The following is a 20,635-nucleotide window of genomic DNA, read 5'->3' on the forward strand; positions in this document are numbered from 1 at the left end:
GTGTGAAAAACAATCTTAAGTTACTTTTTTCAGTGCCACTGTAACTTTGAACGGTGACTGAACATGCCGTTGTGAGTCCGGGTCTACATGCCGTTGTGAGTCCGGGTCTACCTGTATTGTCTACCTTTTCCTTAAGTTTTCCTTGTATAAGGGTTTACAACAGGGGTGTCAAACTCGATTTCGTTGAGGGCCGTGTCAAGGTTGTGTTTGACCTCGTGGGGGAGAGTGGGCGTGGCCAGCTCAACGTCACTCGTGTCAGGGCGCCTGTAGCGGCACGAGCACTTTGCTGCGAAAACGGGCTCCCAAACTCCCTTTTCACTAACAGAGGCACCTTGGGCCACTCCTTTGCTGTTTCCAGGGTTGCGGGCCAGATCCAAGCAACCCGTCGGCCATATTTGGCCCGTGGGCCTTGACACCCCTGGTTTATAACATTGATTTCAGTTCCAAAGTTGATGAGAAATGGAAGTCCTTGGAGATAACCATCCATCTCTCTCTCTCTCTCTCTCTCTCCCTCTCTCTCTCTCTCACACACACACACACACACACACACCGCCATCACCTAGCCTGGTGTCCCCTTTGGTCACAATTTCCATCTTGTACCAAGCTGAGTCCACTACCCTTTCAAGCAAGAGGCTACAAAGCAGCACACCATAAGAGAGAAAAAGGCCACCAATCATTAATTTTTTATCTTTTTTTTTTTAATTTGGCATTTTGTTATTTGCATTTATATTAAAGCAAAGTGCATCTTTTCTTATTTTTCTTGTTTATACACATTGCACAATACATAAATAATGATGCTTATAAAACGTCTTTGTATTTACAAGTAATAATATATTTATATATAACATAAAATACATTTTTCTTTAATAAATCTCAGGGTTCTTTTTTTTTTTTTAAAGAAGTCTGTTGTTATTTTTTTTCCCCAAAGCACTTCAATGCTAAAATTCCAAGGACGTTGCTTTTCTTCTTCACTTATTCCTCTTTTTTTGCATTTAGAAAAATAGCTTATGTTAAGGTCTAAACGTGCTCATTGAGCTAAGAACAGTGTAAAATTATCATACTAAGTGTATGAATCGAAGAAAAAATACTAACATACTAACCAAATGACTGCAGTTTCTGGAGGCAAACAGTTATTATCTTAAAATCTGATCAAAACAGGAGACAGGGAGTAAATACTGAATTTCAGCTTTGTCCATTGAAAAGAGAAGAGGAGGATACGAAGTCTGACTTCCAAATCCATTTAAAAAGCCCAGGCCAAATAATTTTGGGGGAGTGTTTACAGGCATTGTAAGTGATAGCAAAGCACAGAAAAATGGCTATTTCTTTCCCAAACCTGGGAAGCTCCCCCCCCGCCCCCCATCCACAAGGTCAGTCAAAAAGGTTAAAGTTGCGCGTAGATATAATAGAGAGGAAGAGGATAAAGAAACCTGTTAGCTAAAATCTTGCATTTCTGCATTCACTCCCCAGTGTGACTCTTGCGAATTGTGTCAAGTGGCTATTGGACCACCCTCCTGCCTGACCTTCCTCATACCAGCAAGGAGTTGGTTTGCTTTATTTTAATACTTTTATTTATTTCTATTTCATATTTTCTTAAACCACTCATCTCCAACCCCTGCATCTCTCTTGCAACAAAGCAAGGTGGAAAGATCCGTGGGTTTTAAGTTATTGGAAGGCAGGCATCCCGTCGAACAGGAATTCTGATCCAGAATCATTCATCTGGTTCTAGAATGGAGTGCAGGTAGTCCTTGACTTACGACCGCAATTCAGCCCCAAAGGTTCTGTCGTTAAGCAAGACAGTCTTCAGTGAGCCTGTTGGGCCCATTCAGCGACTTTTCTTCCCACTGTTGCACAGCAAATCGCTGCAGCTGCTAAGCTAGTAACATGGTTTGTTAAGTGAATTTGACTTCCCTGTACGACTATGCTTGTCAGAAAGTCCCAAAAGGGGGAATTCACATGACTCCGGGACCCTGCAACTGTCATAAATAAGAGTCCATTGCCAAGCGGCCAAATTTTGATCACGTGGCCATGGGGATGCTGCAACGGTCGTTAAGTGTGGGAAAAAAATAGACATCCCCCCCAGTGCCGTTGCAACTGGTCACTGAACAAATGGTTGTAAGTCAAGGACTAATTGTAACGGCTTGCAGGAATCTGTCCTACCAACTCCTTGCAAGCCAGATAAAACTCCAGACTTTTCTGTCCATCGATAATCACGGAAGGAAAGCAGATCTTGGTGTATATTATGGGAATTCTAAGTGTGGATTGATAAGTTCTGCTGAAATCAACAGAACACCCCAAGTGTGCAAAGGTGTGTATTTATTGGGGGGAACACGCAGGATTCTTCTGGAGGGAAGCGTGTGAGCCTTACAAAGGGAGGCGAGAAAGATCACACGACCTGAATTCAAGAAAAGGTACAAGTGAAGATGGGAAGCTGAAAATCCTGTAAATTGTGATTGAATCACAAATCGAAAAGAAATCAGAATAAGACTCTCTGTAACCGTGTCCAACTTAAACCTTTCCCAACCTTCTTCCTCCCCGGGAATCTCCTCCTCTCCTTCTGGGTTGTTGGTCATAGACATTTTTTAAAAAGTATGTCCACCTCGTCCACCCACCCCAAAATAAAAATACAGAGAAAAGGAGGGAAGGAGGGAGAAAGAAAGAAAAAAGGAAGGAAGGAGGGAAGGAAGGAAAAAAAGAAAGAAAAAAAGAAAGAAAGAAAAGAGAAATCTTCCCATAAGCTATTTCTCAAAACAGAACAAACAAACAAAAAACGTTTGCACACCATAGCAAGCACTCAAAAGGAAACGTTTTAGCAGCAAAGTCATTATAAAATGTCACTGGTTGAGCAGCGGTTCCTAAGCGTGGACACCCTGGAAGAAGGGTGGACTTCAATTCCCAGAATTCCCTTGCTGGCTGGGGAATTCTGGGAGTTGAAGTCCACACACACACACCACTCCCTTCAAGACGCCGAGCTCGGGAAGGCCTGCGGTTGAGTCGCCTCAAAGTCATCGGTTATTAAAAATAATCTCCAGCCAGCACGGACAACTGCTGATGAACTGTCTGGTGTAGCACTGGCCCCAACCTTTCACGAAGCTGATCTGCACCGTGAAACCCGTCCAAGGTTGCTGCATAAATTCGTGGTCGTTGGGCCGCTGCAAGCTGTACGCTTTCTCGTAATCGAACGCTTTGATGGAAAAGCCCGGAAACACTTTGTGAACCAACAACGTCCTGGAATCCGGGTTGTCCAGTGTGGCCGACTTGATAAAAATCGGGTAACTGCTGCGGTTGTAAAGCCATACGCCGTCGACTTCCTTGCTCAACTGGATGCCATAACCAATCTTGGCACGGACCTTCTGCACTAGATGGTTTTTATTGTCCGAATTGAGCTGTCCGAGACAGAAGCCGTTCCCCTGAGGTAGATCGTAAAAGATATCCAGGGAAGGTTCTTGGACCGAATACAGGCGTCCCACCCGAGTCTTCTCTTCCCAATAGGCCACCACGCACCAGTGTGAGAGATCCCCGGGTTCCTGTAGAACTTGAGAATCTAGGAGAAGACAAGAGAAAAGAGAGAGAATACCTCAGGTTAATCGCACAAAAGAGGCCAGCGTTTGGACTGAAACAATTGAAGAGGCCTGAATACAGGAAGTCCTCGACTTATGACAGGCCTGAATACAGGAAGTCTTTGACTTATGACAGGCCTGAATACAGGAAGTCCTCGACTTATGACACACCTGAATACAGGAAGTCCTCGACTTATGACAGACCTGAATACAGGAAGTCCTCAACTTATGACAGACCTGAATACAGGAAGTCCTCAACTTTTGGCCAGAGGACCCATCCAGAAGATACCTATCACCCGGTTATGAAGTTCCAAGCCCCCCCCCCCCCGAGTCCCATGACACCCCACCCCAATGTAGGACATTTTTGCTGAAAATCAGCATTTATTTCCAGTCTGTGACAAAAACACCCAAACAGCTGCCGTGTTTTCTTAATAGATATTGTGTTTGCTTAATGAACACTGCAAAAAGTCATAATATTGAGAGAGAATATCTCAGGCCAGTGTTTGGACTGAAACAATTGAACAGGCCTTAGGACAGCTGCTTAGTGACCAGAGTTATGATGGACTGATTCAGAAGGTACTTGTTACCCGATTCTGAAGTTCCAAGCTCACCCCCCCCCCGGTCATGTGACCCCCCCCAACTCCCCAATTTAGGATGTTTTTGCTGAAAATCAGCATTTATTTCCAGTTTGCGACAAAAACAAGTGCGGTGTTTGCTTAAGAGATGTTGTGTTTGCTTAATGATCACTGCAAGAAGCCATAATATCGGGTCAGTCGCATGGGTGATTTTATGGCTATCATGATGTATGTCCATAATGGGTATGATTGTTATCATCCTAAATCAAGGACTTCCTGTACAATGAACTGAGGGTTTTTTTGCACCCATAAACATGATTTGCTTAATGATAGAATAACAGAGAATACAGAATAAACTTGTAGCAGCGCCACTGTGATAGAGACCTTAACGCCATGTGTGTATTGATGTCATTATGTCAGTGAGGTTGGCTTTACAATCGCTCTGATTTAACGGACTTTCGTGAATAACAGACCCTCTCTGGCCCCCTTCTGTTACAATGAACTTTATACTTCTCAAAACCTTTTGAATCAAAAGGGATCGAAGTGAGAAATCTTGAAAGCATATCTGTTTTCAAACTGTACTTCGGCAACTTTTAACATTTTAAAAACACGTTTGTAAAAAATAAATAAAATCCTAGCATTTCTGTTTGAACTTGGCCAGAGGTTTACCGACTCCCTGAAAGTTCAATGGCGTCTCCACATCTTAGAACAGTCCTTCTCTCCTTTGACGACTTGAAGATGTGTAGACTTTAATTCCCAACAAAACTGGCTGGGGAATTCTGGGAATTGAAATCTACACATCTTCCAAGTTGCCAAGGTTGAGAAAAACTGCCTTAGAAGTTGTTTGCACTGTCACTTTCAAGCCTTAAAGAGTAATATTTGGCCAATGGGTCTCTTTAAGCTGATGGAGACTTCATGGCCTTACTCCCAAAGTCATAACTGATCCAATGTGAATATGGATTTGGGAGTGAACAGACTCCAATTCAGGTGACCTCTTAAACTCCCCTTAAAAAATGGAATTCTATACCGAGGGAAGAACTAAGAACATTTCTTTCTTTGCATCTCCTTTCTTCCAATTGCCAATGATTTATATTATTCATGGACCCCGGCCAGCCAAATCAGTTGTGAAAGTAATAGGCGAAGATGCTTTAAAAACTGCTTTATGCTGTGATACCTTCTATATACCATAATTCTCCCACCCACCCTGCAATCCCACCCACCCCTCTCTCTCCCCCCTCTCTTGGCAAGCCCTCGCTGCACCCTTTCAGTCCAAGCCAAGAATAAATCAATGGCAGATAACATCTTATCAAAGATCTGCTGATCAACCACAGATGTCTTTTTGTGATGTCAAATGTGTGTAAGCAGAACTGACAACACACAGCCTAACCCACTGAACAGATTATACTTTTCTTAAAAGGGAGTCCCCCCCACCCTCCATTTCCTTCGGCGTCCTTAATTTTCATCTTGCTATATCGCAAGTCATTAAAGGGCAGTTAATCAAAATTCTATCCAAACTGGAAAACGAGACCAAGATATCCCTTAATATGCAGGTAGTCCTCGATTTGCAACCCGAGGTGGTATTTAGCCGGTTCGGACTGGTTCATCCAAACCGATAGCAGCAAACTGTGTGTTCGCTGCTACTGCTTCCTCCCAGGCTCCAAAACATCCTATGTAGCCTCATTTTCGATGCCACGCACATACATGCACGCCCTCGGTGTCAGCACTGGTGAGCTAAGCTGTTGTTTAGCTCAGGTGAGGCGCAGCAATCTGCTATGCCGCGCGAATCTGCTGAGCTAAAAAAAACCAAGGTAATATAGGACAGGGAACGGCGGGGGGGCAGGCCACAGGTGGCATTTGCCGGTTCTCCAAATTACTCAAAATTTCAGCTACTGGTTCGCTAGAATACCATCTCTGCTCACGTTAAAAGAAGAGGCAAAACAATTATTACAAATTTTCCATGATGGATCTCAAAGGCCAATCCTTATTCCATATTCTTCCTCTTCAAATCCGGAGGCATCTGATTATTTTATACAGCTTTTTAAAGAACCAGGAAGATACAGGAGCTTTGCCAATGTTTGCAAGGATAATTTTACTGGAGGAACGAACAAGTTGCCCTCCTGCAAATTTTTAATCCACAGAGTGGCCAGTAGCCTAAACATTTCCGAGTTTCCTTTCGTTATTTATGTATGTATTGTCAAAGCAGGATGGATCAAATTTCCATCTAAAAATTATTTAGCCGAAGACAGAAAATGAAAATCGGTTGTGCCTCACAAGTCAAGGAAGTCCAATGTAGCATGCTTGAAAATCAGGCCAACGAAGCGAAAGAAAAATCAATACGACTTCTATCCTAGACAATCACAGTGAGCTCCACGAGCAAAGCTATGCTCGTTTTATTTATTTATAGCATTTTTGCCCTATTTTTAGTCCCGGAGATTCACAGAACGTCTGACATAGAAAAAATAAAAATGGCTGGGCTTTCACGCAGCTTAATAGTCTGGTCTCCAACCACGGCAACCTTAAGACTTGAGGACTTCAACTCCCAGAATTCCTCAGCCAGCTTTGGGTCTCCAGCCTTGGCAACTTTAAGACTTTGTGGACTTTAACTCCCAGAGTTCTTCCCAGAGCTTTGCTGGATGAATTCTGGGAGTTGAAGTCCACAAGTCTTAAAGTTGCCAAGGTTGGAGACCCCTGGTCTGGAAGATACCGCACCAAAGGAAAAGAAGCAGGAGGGAAGAGGACATTTAAAAAAAAAAATCCAAGGTGGAGAGTTTCAATACTGAGCTATGAAATTTAGGATTATATCAAAGATTTCTTTACATTCCTTCTGGGGAATTCTGGGAGTTGAAGTTCACATCTCTTAAAAGTTAGAAAAACATGGATTTAAATGAATTGGTAGGTCACACAACGTAGGCTCTCACTATCCCACTGAAACCCAGGATGGGAGAACGGAACAAGCCATGCAACAAACGACGTTTTTGCATCAGTTTGCTTTTCACCACATTCTCCAAAAATTCTACACAACGGTTCTTGCAACCTGGATAGGGAAACCTTGGTTCAATTTTACAACTATTCGGGGAGGCATTTTTTCCCCTTAAAAGGGCGGGGGGAAGTCTCTGCTTTCATGCCAAAAGCAACGGACTGCAGACAAAGAGATCGGCAGGCATGAAAATAAATTTAAAAACTGGGTAGGTTCTATGGAGATTCTCAATCATCCAAGGTCACGATTGTCCCAAAGCAGTGGTAGGTTTCACATTTCCTTACCACTGTTTCGCCGCAGGCGCATGCACCCCTTCCGCGCATGCGCTTTGATCACGCATGTGCCTTCCACGCATGCACCCGGCCTCAAAAACGTGCCTAAATTGGATGGCATAGAGCCGTGATGGCGAACCTATGGCACGCGTGCCACAAGTGGCACGCGGAGCCATTTGTCAGGGCACGCGAGGCGCTGCCCTGTCAGCTGGCCAGCGCGCATGCGCGCCCTGGCCAGCTGAGTTCACCTTTTTAAAAGCTATTTTTCGCCTTCCCCAGGCTCCAGAGGCCTTATAGGAGCCTGGGGAGGGCGAGAAGAGCCTCCCCCGCCCCCCCCCGAGGCTTCAGGGATGGTCCATTTGCTCGGAGGGTGGTTTTAAGCGCTCCGAAGGCTTCAGGGACCGTCCGAGGCTTCCCTGATGCCTTCGGAGCGCTTAAAACCACCCTCCGAGCAACCCAGAAGTCACTTCCGGTTTGCTCGGAGGGTGGTTTTAAGTGCTCCAAAGGCTTCAGGGAAGCCTCTGGACAGTCCCTGAAGCCTCCGGGGGGCCTCCGGGGGGTCGGGGGAGGCTCTTTCCACCCTCCCCAGACTCCTATAAAGCCCCTGGAGCCTGGGGAGGGCAAAAAAAATGTAAAAATTGGGGGGGGTCGCTTGTTTTGCGCGCATGCGCACTGGGGTGGTTGCGCGTTGCATTATGGGTGTGGCACGCCCGCACTCGACCCCCCCTGCGCTCCCCCCACTTGTGGCACGTGAGCCAAAAAAGGTTCGCCATCACTGGCATAGAGTCACGGCACCCGCAATTTCAGCTACCAGTTTGGGTGAACTGGGCCGAACCAGCTGAATACCACCTCTGTCCCATAGGTGTTTTTTCAAAAGGCAACTGGTCTTTGTTTTTCCTTGAAGACATTTCCCTTCTCATCCCAGAAGTTTCTCCAGTTCTGGGTATATTTTACCCAGGGTATAAATAGGGTATTATTTGTGCTGAAGGCTTTTGGGAACTGCCATATTGTAGGAAAGAAGATTCTCCAGATTGATTCTCACCTTCCCAAACCTGCGCTGATGTTGCCCCCAGCCACCCTGAGACAGACTGGTGTCGGTTAAAGAGACGTTTTTGGATTACCTTAACAGCTGGAGCCTAGATAAATTGCAGGGCTCCCTCTGGGGTGTGTGCATGTGTTTGTGCAGAAAGAGAGAAGGAGACAAACTTGTATTATATAGTTCCTTTAGAACAAAGTGGCACACCTCACAAGACACTGTGGGAGGGCTTGAGATTTCTTTCCCAAAGAGTGACCTATGATGATCCTCAACTTACGACCGTAATCGGGATGAGGATTTCTGTTGCTAAGCAAGGGGGCTTGTCGAGTGAGCCATGCCTGATTTTATGACCTTCTTGCCATGATTGTTAAGGAATCCCTGCTTAAGTTGTTAAGTGAATCCGGGGAGGCCTTATTTTCGGGGAAACAGGGTATTATAGCTAAAAATACCAGCTTAGGGTGATATATGACTCACCTATTAGTTCCATACACCTTCCAAAATATTACTCAATCGAAGATCAGAGGGAAAAATATAACGTCTAGATGTGGTGTAGAAAACAAGACCTCCGGTCTTCCTGAAGATTTTAAGAAACCCAAAGCTGTGGTAGTGCTACTTTAACGTCCTCTTCCATTCATTCACACTAACTCAATATGACAGGACTCACTCTTTGATTCAATGAACATCAAGGTGAGCTTTTATTTTTATTACAAATCCTTTACTACCTTTGAACTCCTGGAACTGGGTATGTTTAGCTTAAGAGAAAGAAGGACTAGGGGAGACATGATAGCAGTCTTCCAATATCTCAGGGGCTGCCACAAAGAAGAGGGAGTCAAACTATTCTCCAAGGCACCTGAAGGCAGAACAAGAAGCAAAGGGTGGAAACTAATCAAGGAGAGAAGCAACTTAGAACTGAGGAGAAATTTCCTGACAGTTAGAACAATTAATCAGTGGAACAGAAATTGCCTCCAGAAGTTGTGAATGCCCCAACACTGGAAGTCTTTAAGAAGATGTTGGATAGCCATTTGTCTGGAATGGTATAGGGTTTCCTGCCTAGGCAGGGGGTTGGACTAGAAGACCTCCAAGGTCCCTTCCAACTCTACTATTGTATTGTATTGTATTGTATTGTATTGTATTGTATTGTAATATACTGGAATGGTTTTCCATTAGTATCCCATATTGAGAGCTATGGTGGCCTGAGAGCCACCAGTTAATTTCAGAAATATCATCGGCCTTCTCTACTTCCCTAAAAAAAGTGAAAAATAAACTAATAGCCTTCTAGCCCAAATCCCTTCCCCACCAAAAATCGCCACTCTCATTTTTCTTCCAACGGCCAAATGTGATTGCTCCTTCTTATCTTGATCTCACTCTTTCCACCTCTCCTATAAATGCTTTCTTTTGAGGAGATCTGTCTCCTCCATTCATCATGAGAAGCCAATGAGCTACCAGAACCTATGAGAGGGGTGGGTGCAGAAAAATTAAGTTCTTAATTATAATTATGAGTTTCAATTGTACACCCATAACTACCATCCTGTCTTTGGATGCATAACAATCGGAGGGAGGGGGTGCTCCTAACCTTTTACTAGCGGTTCACTGAGAGGGTTTTGCACGCACATGCGCAGTTCACTTGAAAATTGTTCTGTGCATGCGCAAACATGCCGGCAACGGCAGAAGAGACTGGGGAACCGGTTTGTGGGTATAGCAGGCCTGGGTCGCAGTTGGTTCCAGCAACCCAGGCCGCCAAACCACTACCAGTTTGGCCAAACTGGTAGGAACGCACTTCTGATACTAATGCCTGGGAGTCAACCTTGAAGTATGTCTGGCTTTACCAATGTTGTTGTTATTGCATCCCTATGTAGAGAACAGGTAAACGTGATGTGGATGCCTCTTGATTCTGCCCCCTTTGCTCAATAATGTCAATTAGCAAGGAGGAAGGGCATGTATTACAACTTGAGGAATGCGTTAAAGCAAGGGTCTCCAACCTGGGGTTAACTTTAAGACTTGTGGACGTCAACTCCCAGAAGCAAAGCTGGCTGAGGAATTCTGGAGTTGACGTCCACAAGTCTTAAAGTTGGAGAGCTCACAGAGAGGGACTCCTCCGGGTGCCGTCCACTAAGCAGTGCCAAAGGGCGGCGCCCAGGAGTAGGGCCTTCTCTGTGATGGGCCCAGCCCTCTGGAATGACCTCCCCGCCGATATTAGGATTACCACCGACCTCCGCTCTTTCCATTCAAAACTCAAGACCCACCTTTTTCAACTAGCAGGCCTGGCTCAACCATAGTTCCATTTTATTCGCCCTGGCAATTTTTAAACTTATAATCTCTATTGGGGTTTTAATTTAACTTATTTTAATATTTATATGTTGTTATAATATTGTATTGTGTTTTATACCTCCTCTGTACAATGTGTACAATGTGTAATTTTTATAATATGTGTTTTATTTATTGTACACCGCCCCGAGTCCCTTTGTGGAGAGGGAGCGGCTAACAAATTTAATAAAAAATAAATAAATAAATAAATAAATAAATAAATAAATAAATAAATAAATAAATAAATAAATAGGTTGATGGAAATAAAGAGGTGGGTTTAGCTTCTTCCTCTTTATTTGACAGGACTGATGATCTGCCCCGTCGCAAGGGACTTGAACTGGCCAAAGAAAATTTCCAACAACAACAACAAAAAAAGCTGAATCAGAACAAGGATTAAAAGTGCAGAAAGCGAAGCTAAGTCTTCAAAGGGGAGCCAAGACAAGTGTCTACAGTCAAACATCAAAGCCATGTTCATGCCCAAGATAACAACGGCACATGGCCGTTCGGAAAATTCGGAAGCTTGGCAACCAATTCATATTTATGATGGTTGCGGTGTCCCCAGGTCACTTTTTGCAACCTTCTGACAACCAAAGTAAACGAGGAACTGCCGGGATTCACTTAACAACGGTGGCCAAGAAAGAGAGCAAACTGGGGCAAAATTCCCTTAGCAAATGTTTCACTTAGCAACAGAAAAGTAGGGGACACGGTGGCTCAGTGTCTAAGACGCCGAGCTTGTCGATCAGAAAGGTCGGCAGTTCGAATCCCTAGCGCCGCGTAACTGAGTGAGCTCCCGTTATTTGCCCCAGCTTCTGCCAACCTAGCAGTTCGAAAGCATGTAAAAATGCAAGTAGAAAAATAGGGACCACCTTTGGTGGGAAGGTAACAGCGTTCCGTGCGCCTTTGGGTGTTTAGTCATGCCGGCCACATGACCAGGGAGACATCTTTGGACAGCGCTGGCTCTTTGGCTTTGAAACGGAGATGAGCACCGCCCCCTAGAGTCGGGAACAAGCAGCATGTATGTACGAGGGGAACCTTTACCTTTAGTGGGGATGTAGGTCAAGGACTACCTGAATTTCAAAAAGCCGAGCCGTGACCCACCGAAGGGGGAAAGGAAAGGCGGTTGGAATTAAATAATTAGGCTGGCCGTATACCAAACAGCATAGAGGCCATTTACAGTAAATATTATGAATGGATCTGGCTGGGTTTCTTCATTCTCTCCCTCCCTCGCTCTCTTCCAAAACCTCTTTTCTTTTTCCTGAGCTAAGTAGAAATTTGGCCTTCAGACACGACAGTACTCTGTAATTTGCATGGCTGATGAAGTCTATAGCCTGCGACAGAGACATGGAGTCAGTTGGCTTTAGTCTAACCACTAGAGACAGGCAGGGCAGCCTTCTTTGGTGTGTGCGTTTGTGTTTTTTCTAGCTATAAAGCAAACTCATTCACGGTCTGCGTGGCTCCTGCCTGCTGGCTTTTAAAAGAAAATACAATTAGGCTTCAAAAAAAAAAAATTCTTCTCCTCCTCCTCCTCTCTCCCTCCCTCTTGCATTCTTCCTCTTTGGATTGTTTGCAACAGCAGTAATTGATTACTTGTCATAATTAGAGGGCAGCAGTGACTAATGAAGCATTTATGAATCAATTTTTGTTGGCTTTTCAAATGTTCTTGCAGACATGTATGGAGACTGGGGTCTCTCTATACTGGGGCCCTCTCTAAGTACTGTACACATAGACGGTCCTTCCCCCCAAAATAATTCTAGGCACTCCGTGCTTATTTACACATTATTGTAGTTCCATTAACCTGTAATCTAAAGCATTTACGGGTTGCTTAAACATTGCAGAGAGAACATGTTCCATCTGATCCTTATATTTGGAGATATAAAGATACCAAGTTGGAGGAAACATTTTGGACTTCCATGCAAGATGAAAAAGAATTAATATTAATTCCTAAAAATAATTTCCCCAATCACCTGGAATCTCAGACTTCTAGGCCAAAATATCTAGAAGGTAAAAGCTGGTTGGAATAACAGAGTTGGAAGGGACCTTGGAGGTCTTCTAGTCCAGCCCCTGGCTGAAGCAGGAAACCCCAAACCATTTCATTCAGACAAAATCTTCTTAAAAGCCCCCAGTGGTGGAGCATCCACAACTTTTAACTTCTATCAAGAAACTTATCCTTAGTTCTAGGCCGGTTCTCTCCTTAATCAGTTTCCATCCATTGCTTCCTCATTAATTTTGCTTGTCAGAAGGTCGCAAAAAGGGATCACACAACCCTGGGACACTGCAATCGTCACAAATATGAATTTTGATCACACGATCATCATGGAGATGCTGCAAAGGTTTGTAAAACTGTAATAAAATGATCACGGGTCATTATATTCAGTGCTGTTGTAGCTTTGGATGGCCGCTAAATGAACCGTTGCAAATTGAAGATTATCTGTCTTGAGGAAGGCAGAAAAATCCAGAGTCCAGCAATGTACAAGTGGTTTTACTGACCTCTGGAGAAAGTAGACTCTTCACAAATATCAGTAGAGTTTCAAGAAGACGTCAATGGATTTCAAAACAAAGGCCAGCAGGCAGTAAATTTAAATTTAAAGTACTACTCAATGCCATTGAGACCTAATCATTATTCTTAAGAAAAAGAGACTTCCATTTCTAAAGCCAACATTTGACAACTTTGTTCTGAATGAAACAGTGCTGTTGTAACTCCAAGTGGTCGCTTAATGAATGACTGTGAAGACTGCTGTACCTATGGGCCATTTCTTCTGGTGCCTATCAGCTCCCTTGCTCCACCTGATGTTTTACATTTCTGAAACATTCTTCTTTAATTAAAGGTAAAAGCCAGCCTCTCGTATCAACTTACATACCTCAAAACTGGTCCCTCAAGCTGCCTTAGCAAATAATTTCAAAGAAATAAATTGTGCAGGGTTGCAACCCAGCATTTGAGTAAAAGAGCACCGTTCACCTGTCTCCTAAACATCAAAGGTGAAGAGGAGAAGGAAGAAAAGCATGTGAATGTACAAGTGAGACAGGAGTGAAAGCCAGCAACCGTCTTAGGTGTGTGTTGTGTAGCTGCTTGTGTTCCCACAGTTGCCAGGTTGTCAATGCGCCCCCCAACCAATTCTTCAAATGCCAAGCAGCCCCAAGAGGCTCAGCATTTTTAAAAAAAGATATTTTGTGACCCATCATCTGAAGAGCCAAACTAAACACCATCTGAGAAGTTTTTCTCCCGGTTTCATTGAACTTGGAAAACTGAACTTGGAAAACACAGCAGAGCAGCGTAAGTCACTGCATTTTAAAACGGTTCGTTCCTTATCTTTTAAGAAAAGAACAGCCGGAATACGGCATTTGTGTATGAAGTGAATTCCGAAAGGTTTTTCTCCCTTGGGAAAATGCAACTGATAAAAATCATCTTTCCAGATCATCAGGCAAAAAGGCTTCCTAAGCAAACAAATAAATCTTGTGGCTTTTTAGTCTGCTTTTGAACTTTCGCAGGCTTTTTTTGCAAGCACCGAGCTGTTGCCGCCCTGACCACATTAAGGTCCCAGAATCGTGAAAAAAGGGGAAGGTATCCGTTGCCCCCCCCCAATCCTTTGCATTTGACAGATGACATTTCTAAAACTTTATTCACGATGCTTGCCAAAATGTCTATATTAAGGCAGCTTGTAAAAAAGACAGCCAAATCCGTCCCCTCTCCTTCCTAAACGGAGTGTAGCAATACCAGATTAATGCCAAATATTTAGCAGTGTTCATTTTTCCTCCTTCCCCTGCAGACGGCATTCCTTCCAGCTATGCTCCGATTGCACATAAGGGTGGGAGCAAAAACAGAGAAGAGAGAGAGAGGCGGCTCACTTTAACGGCTGCAACACGGGATCAAAACCTCTCCGCTTATAAGACCCCCAAAACTCAAGGATTTGCCCCAAAGCCTCTGAATTAAAACCAAGATCTCCAAAACTCAAAGAGTTTCGCCCCGAAGCCTCTCAATTAAAACAGCATTATTATTATTATTTTCCCCTAGAGAAAGCAAGGAGCCTTTTCCTTTAAAGATGGGTGGACAAGTTATTTCTGCACAATGTTTTTGGGGGATTCTTGTGCCTTATGGATCAAGGATGAGAAAGTGGGTCAGACGACACAGCTTGCTGAACGCTTACCAAAATTGCCAACCCGTTAAAAAGTTCTGTTCCCGGATTTGATAGAGGAAAAATACCCCCTGCTCTACCCCGCACGCCCTCTTTCTCCGTCAGCCTTTCTCCCTCCCTCCCTCTCCCTCCCTTCCTTCGTGCTTCCTTCCTTTACAACCTAATACCCTGTGTCTCCTCTGGCCAGGCCTCTACTTAGAGGCAAAACCAGCATTCAGCGCCAGTCTGGAGACAGACTGCAGACTGCAGAAGTTAATCATTACTTTTGTCTGCCTTCATAATCTAATCACTTCTGTGCTTCAGCGTATACAGAAAAGGCCATGTCTCTTTCTCTCACACACAGACACACACAAACAGACAGGCTCAACCGCCTTCGCCAAGCTGGTGCCCTCCGGGACGGCTGTCCTGCAGACCGGGAATCGTGGGACTTGCAGTCAGAGCACCTCAGGAAGGGCATCCAAATGAGGAAACAGGGATTTGGCCAGAAAATCCAATTTTTTTAAACTACCAGTTCTGTGGACGTGGCTTGGTAGGCAGGGCAGGGGAAGGATACTGCAAAATCTCCCTTCACTCCCCACTCCTGGGCGAAGGATACTGCAAAATCTCCATTTCATCCCCACTCAGCCAGAGGTGGCATTTGCCGTTTCTCCAAACTACTCAAAATGTCCACTACCGGTTCCTCCAGAACCTGTCAGAAGCTGCCGAATTTCACCCCTGCAAATTCGCTTCCTTTCCCCCAACTGGGAGGCTTGGTCCTTACTCCGCCACGAGAATGAAAAAATCAAGGGGGGAGAAAAAGGCTCTTCCTAAAAATAAAAGGGGAGGTTGCATTTATGATTATTTCTCCAACCCGTTGGCACACCTCCTGAACGCAGGGAGTTAACAACACTTAACGAATCTGACATCTTCGAAAGTAATTAATCCTCCCCGCATTCCTGGGAGGCTAATGGCACAAAACAAGGAATGGCGAAGGGAGAGGAATGACTTTTTAGTTTACTTTAAAAAACAGGCTAGACAGCACTTTAGCCTTATTACAAAGCTGTCCTAAAGAAGACAAGCTGGCTGATCTTTTTGCTGCTAGTAAAAACAAGACATAAAGAAGACTGTTCATCTCCAGAGTCATCGGTTATCTAGGGCTAGGATAACCCATGTGATATTCCACCTCCCCTCTTCGGTTTTTTAAAAAAAAAACTACAACAGAGGTGGTATTCAGCCGGTTCGGATTGGTTCACCCGAATCGGTAGTGGAAATCGCGGGTCCATCCGCCCCCATATCTCCTGGCGTTTGCCCAAATTCAGGTTCTAACCATCTCATTCTCTGCCATCCCTGTCTTCCTTTGTCTTCAATCTTTCCCAACTTTGGGGTCTTTTCCAACGAGTAATTTAAAGGTAAAGAGACTAGCAAATAAAATACAGGTAAGTCCTAGGGTTACAACAGCAATTGGGAATGGAATTTCCACCCCAGTGCCTTTTTAAAAACATAATGTAACATGACCAAATTGCTCAGCAATGGCAATTCCAGCACTCTCCGTTGGCTGTTGTTTAAGTGACGACCAAGTGAGTTATTAAGTGAGGACTGATGGGAGGAGGCAGGAATCTAGGCACGCCGGCCAGTGGATGAAAGCTATAGGCAACAGGCTTTATTACAGAGTGCAAAGAAGTGGTGAGTGTGTTGACTAAGTCTTAAGATTTATATGGCTGTTGAGTATGAAGAAACTTGTAAGTTGACCAATTCTACAGTCACTGCTATAGATAGACTGGCTAAACAAGTTCCTCCCAGAGGAAAGTTTCAAACCAGGAATTGCTAATTTATAGTCCAATTTCTTAGCCACTCAATTTCACTAGCTCTCGATTACTATTACGGCATAGTAAGTCTCATTAAACTCAATGGGGCCTATCTATCCAAGGAGATTTCAGAGGATTGCATTAAAAATGTCCTAACGTAGTTGGGACATGTGAATTTGCCATGTTCTCTTGGGCTTCTCATCTCGTTGACCTACTTGATGACAGTCAAATGAGAGCAGCCTTCAAACACAGCAATAGCACTTAGACTTATATACCGCCTCACAGTGCTTTAGAGCCCTCTCTAAGCGGTTTACAGAGTCAGCATGTTGCCCCCCAACAATCTGGGTCCTCATTTTACCGACCTCGGAAAGATGGAAGGCTGAGTCAACTTTGAGTGGGTGAGAATCAAGCTGCTGGTAGCCGGCAGCCAGCAGACGTAGCCTGCAGTATTGCACTCTAACCACTGCGCCACCACTGCTCTTTTAATCTTTTTTTTTTTTATCTTCCCAAATGACTCAAGTTAGGGTCTGCCGTCAGCGAGAATGGTCCATACGTCCACAATCACAGAAACATATATTTTTCTCTCTGCAGTTTTCGCTTTTCAAATCAACATGTCTAGTGAAAGTGATAAAGGCCGCCTTCCCCATAAGGCAAGGACCGGCCCTTTAAATGTTCTTTGCTTTGTGGTTCAGCGGATCAACTGCATTTATCTATTCTGACAAAAGATAACATCAAACAAGGTATCTCCAGCAAATAACTGAGACACAGAACTCAACCTACATCCATAAATGGCAACCAGAAGGAAACTATTTTATTTTGCTGCTATATATTTGGCTAAGGAGGGACATCTAGTAAATGAAAGAACATGTCAATAAGAAAAAACAATCTCTTTCAGCCATCTAAAGTGCATTAATTTGAGGAAGTCTGGTTTAGGTAATTTTCAAATATTCATCCTTGGGTAATCTTTCTATTCAATCAGGTCTGCTATGGAAATCTTTGATACCCTTAGTATTGTTAATTTACTATGGAAATATATCCATCTATCCATCCATCCATTCACCCATCTCCCACTGATCCTTAGGAGGTAAAGGAAAAATTGCCCTGAACTCTTCAACACAAACACACCCATCTATTCTGGAACAGTGTTTTTCAATCTTGGTGACTTTAAGATGTGTGGACTTCCAAATTCCAGATTTCTAGTACCTGGAGAATTCTGGGGGTTGAAGTCCAGACATCTTAAAGTCATCAAGATTTAGATGCACTGTTCTAGAATATGAACCTGGGAGACGGTTGCAGTCATGTGATCCCGGGGTCATGTGATCTCACCTTTTGCGGCCTTCTGGCAAGCAAAGTCAACGATGAAGACAGATTCACTTAACAACCATGTTACTAACTTAACCACTGCAGTGATTCCCAGTGGCAAGAAAGGTCATAAAATGGAGCAAAACTCACTTAACTACTTTCTCACTTAGCAACAGAAATGTGGGACTCAATTTGTGGGCGTAAGTCAAGGATGACCTGTATCTTTTCCCGCTATCTTGAATGTATTGTATGCACTGGAAAAGAATGTCTTTGCCCTTCCTTGATGTGTGTTAGGATTCCTCTGGAATACTTTATAGATCCTGCTGAACTTGTGATCTTGCTCAAGTTCTTGTTATTTGTCTATCAAACTTACTGAAAGTTCCAGCGCATCAAAGAGTATCTGTAAATTAAGTCCACCCACTTGCCATTCCAAGTGATACAGCCCGAGGCCATCTTTAAAAGCAATAAAGTGAAAGCTCTTTAGACATTCTCGGCTCAGGTTGATTGGGCTTCCAAAGTTAATGAGCTTCTGCCCAAGTGAGACTACGCAACTTGCCATAAAATGAATCTGGAGCTCTTTAGAAGGCGGATATTAAATTACCAGGCAACAAACCTCCATTGAAACTTGATCGCTGCCTTGACTTGGAAAAAAATTTGGACAAGAAAAAAAATATTGAACCTCTTATCAACAGAAGGGAGTCTGTGATGAGGGTCTTCAAACAAACTACAAGTAGTTATCGACGTACAAATGTTCATTTAAACGCCGTTTGAAGTTACAACGTCAGTGGGGGGAAAAGGGACTTATGACCGCTGTTCACACATGCAACCATTGCAGCATCCCCATGATGACGAATTTGGATGCTTGGTAACTGGTTCATATCTATGATGGTTTACAGTGTCCCAGGATCATGAGATCACCTTTTGGGACCTCTTGACAAGCAAAGTCAATGGGGAAGTCAAATTCACTTAACAACCGTCTTAGTAACTTAACCGCCGCAGTGATTCACTTAACAACTGTGGCAAGAAAAGTTGTAAAATGGGGCAAAACTCACTTAAACAACTGTCTTGCTTAGTAACAGAAATTTTGGGCTCCATTATGGTCATAAATTAATGACTACCTGTACCATCAGGATTAATCCATACGTGCTTATCAGATACCTTTTTTATACACATGCACATTCTGTACATAAATATTCTGTTCAGATAGATCTATTTATAGGTATAATCTTGCTTAATCTGAATAAACGAGAAAACACTCTTTTTGAGCAAGCTAGGAGAACCCGCCTGAGGAAACCATTTCTGTTCTCCAAATAGATCTCAAAACCTCCTACCAATGGGTCTTCAGTCAGCCACATTTTACACGGAAACTTCTTCTCCAATGTAATAAAAAAATAATGATTAATGATAAAAATGTAATTGACAATGATTAACAACGGAAAAGGAAAAATCTGTCAAGCAACCCAAAAGACTACGCCTAATTCTCACTTGCTGGCATGCAGTAGGTCACTAGATCGAATGCAGTCAACAAGAGAGATCCATGTTTTCTTCCTTGCGTTTGTATACATTTAAGTGGAACTTAGCCTTAAATTCCTGCCAAATCAGAATTGCGGCTGATGGTTTTTACATTTTTTTAAAATCACGCCAGGAAGAAAAGAGAACAACCAACTGGATGAAAATGTCAACTTGTAGGAACTTTTGGAACAGATAAAGCAAAATGTAGTAAGCATTATGAATTAAAGAGCGACTAACTTCACGTTTGCAAAGATTTGTCTTCTGTAAAAATGATTTAAGTATTTATTTAGACTGCCTTGACCCACCCACCCCCAAACGGGGGTTTAACATTTTAAATGTTTCTTAGGCAGCTGTGGGCAGGAGTAACATCTCTTCTATATATGGAACTTTCCAGAAACAGGAGGAATACTTCCTCATATCAGTTGGAATGTCTTTTCCTCAGTTCTCCTATAGTCTTCTCCTTTTTTGTCTACCCCATATTATAAATCAGGGGTCGGCAACCTTAAACACTCAAAGAGCCACAAAGGTCCTAACCGGAAGCCCCCCGTTCAATTCCGGAGCCGACTGGAATTCTCTATGGTTCCCCCACCATAGAGTCTCATCCTAGCGTGGAGTCCTTTTTCATCTACCTGTCCTAACTGGAGGCCCTATCAATTGTGCAGCCGACTGGCAACTGGGAGCCGCAGCAGAGGGATAAAAGAGCCACATGTGGCTCCAGAGCCGCAAATTGCTGACCCCTGCTCTAAATGGATCTCTCGACAGACTGGATGATCAGAGCTTTTTAAAGTTTGTTTGGGGCTTTCTTTTTCCTATCACATTCACCCCTCCTAATTTTTTCCCCAGTGTATCATTTTCAAATCCCAGAATTACCCAGTCAGCATGATTGTTGCTGAGAATTCTGGGACGTGAAGGTCATGCATGTCTATCTGAAGATTGGTTGACTTGGTGAATCTATTTGAAACACTGAAAATGGGACATATATATACACCAGCTCAAGGGTGGATCATATGTACAAGCTATACAAATAATAATATTTACAAAAGTGTGCTGGAAAAAGAGAAAGTGAATAGAAAAGGATTTTATAAACTTCATTCTTTAAAGACTCCCAACAAGTAAGAAATATTCCCTTTGTTATTCTCACAGAAAAGATTGCTTCAACAAGGTCGGCAATTCAGCGGTTCGAATC

The 20,635-nt window shown here is 43.5% G+C and overlaps 1 protein-coding gene across 1 annotated transcript in view; it reads right to left on the reverse strand.

The window, feature by feature from the left end:
- Nucleotides 1–856: 856 nt before the first annotated feature.
- Nucleotides 857–20,635, reverse strand: part of SMAD7 (SMAD family member 7) — a 54,073-nt gene continuing 34,294 nt past the window's right edge. The window contains exon 4 of the mRNA XM_081942557.1: nucleotides 857–3,541. Coding sequence (XP_081798683.1) covers nucleotides 3,003–3,541 — 539 coding nt within the window. The 3' untranslated portion in view covers nucleotides 857–3,002. The remainder of the gene's footprint in view (nucleotides 3,542–20,635) is intronic.

Source organism: Natrix helvetica (genome assembly GCF_964273705.1).
Source record: "Natrix helvetica genome assembly, chromosome: 2".
NCBI lineage: Eukaryota > Metazoa > Chordata > Lepidosauria > Squamata > Natricidae > Natrix > Natrix helvetica.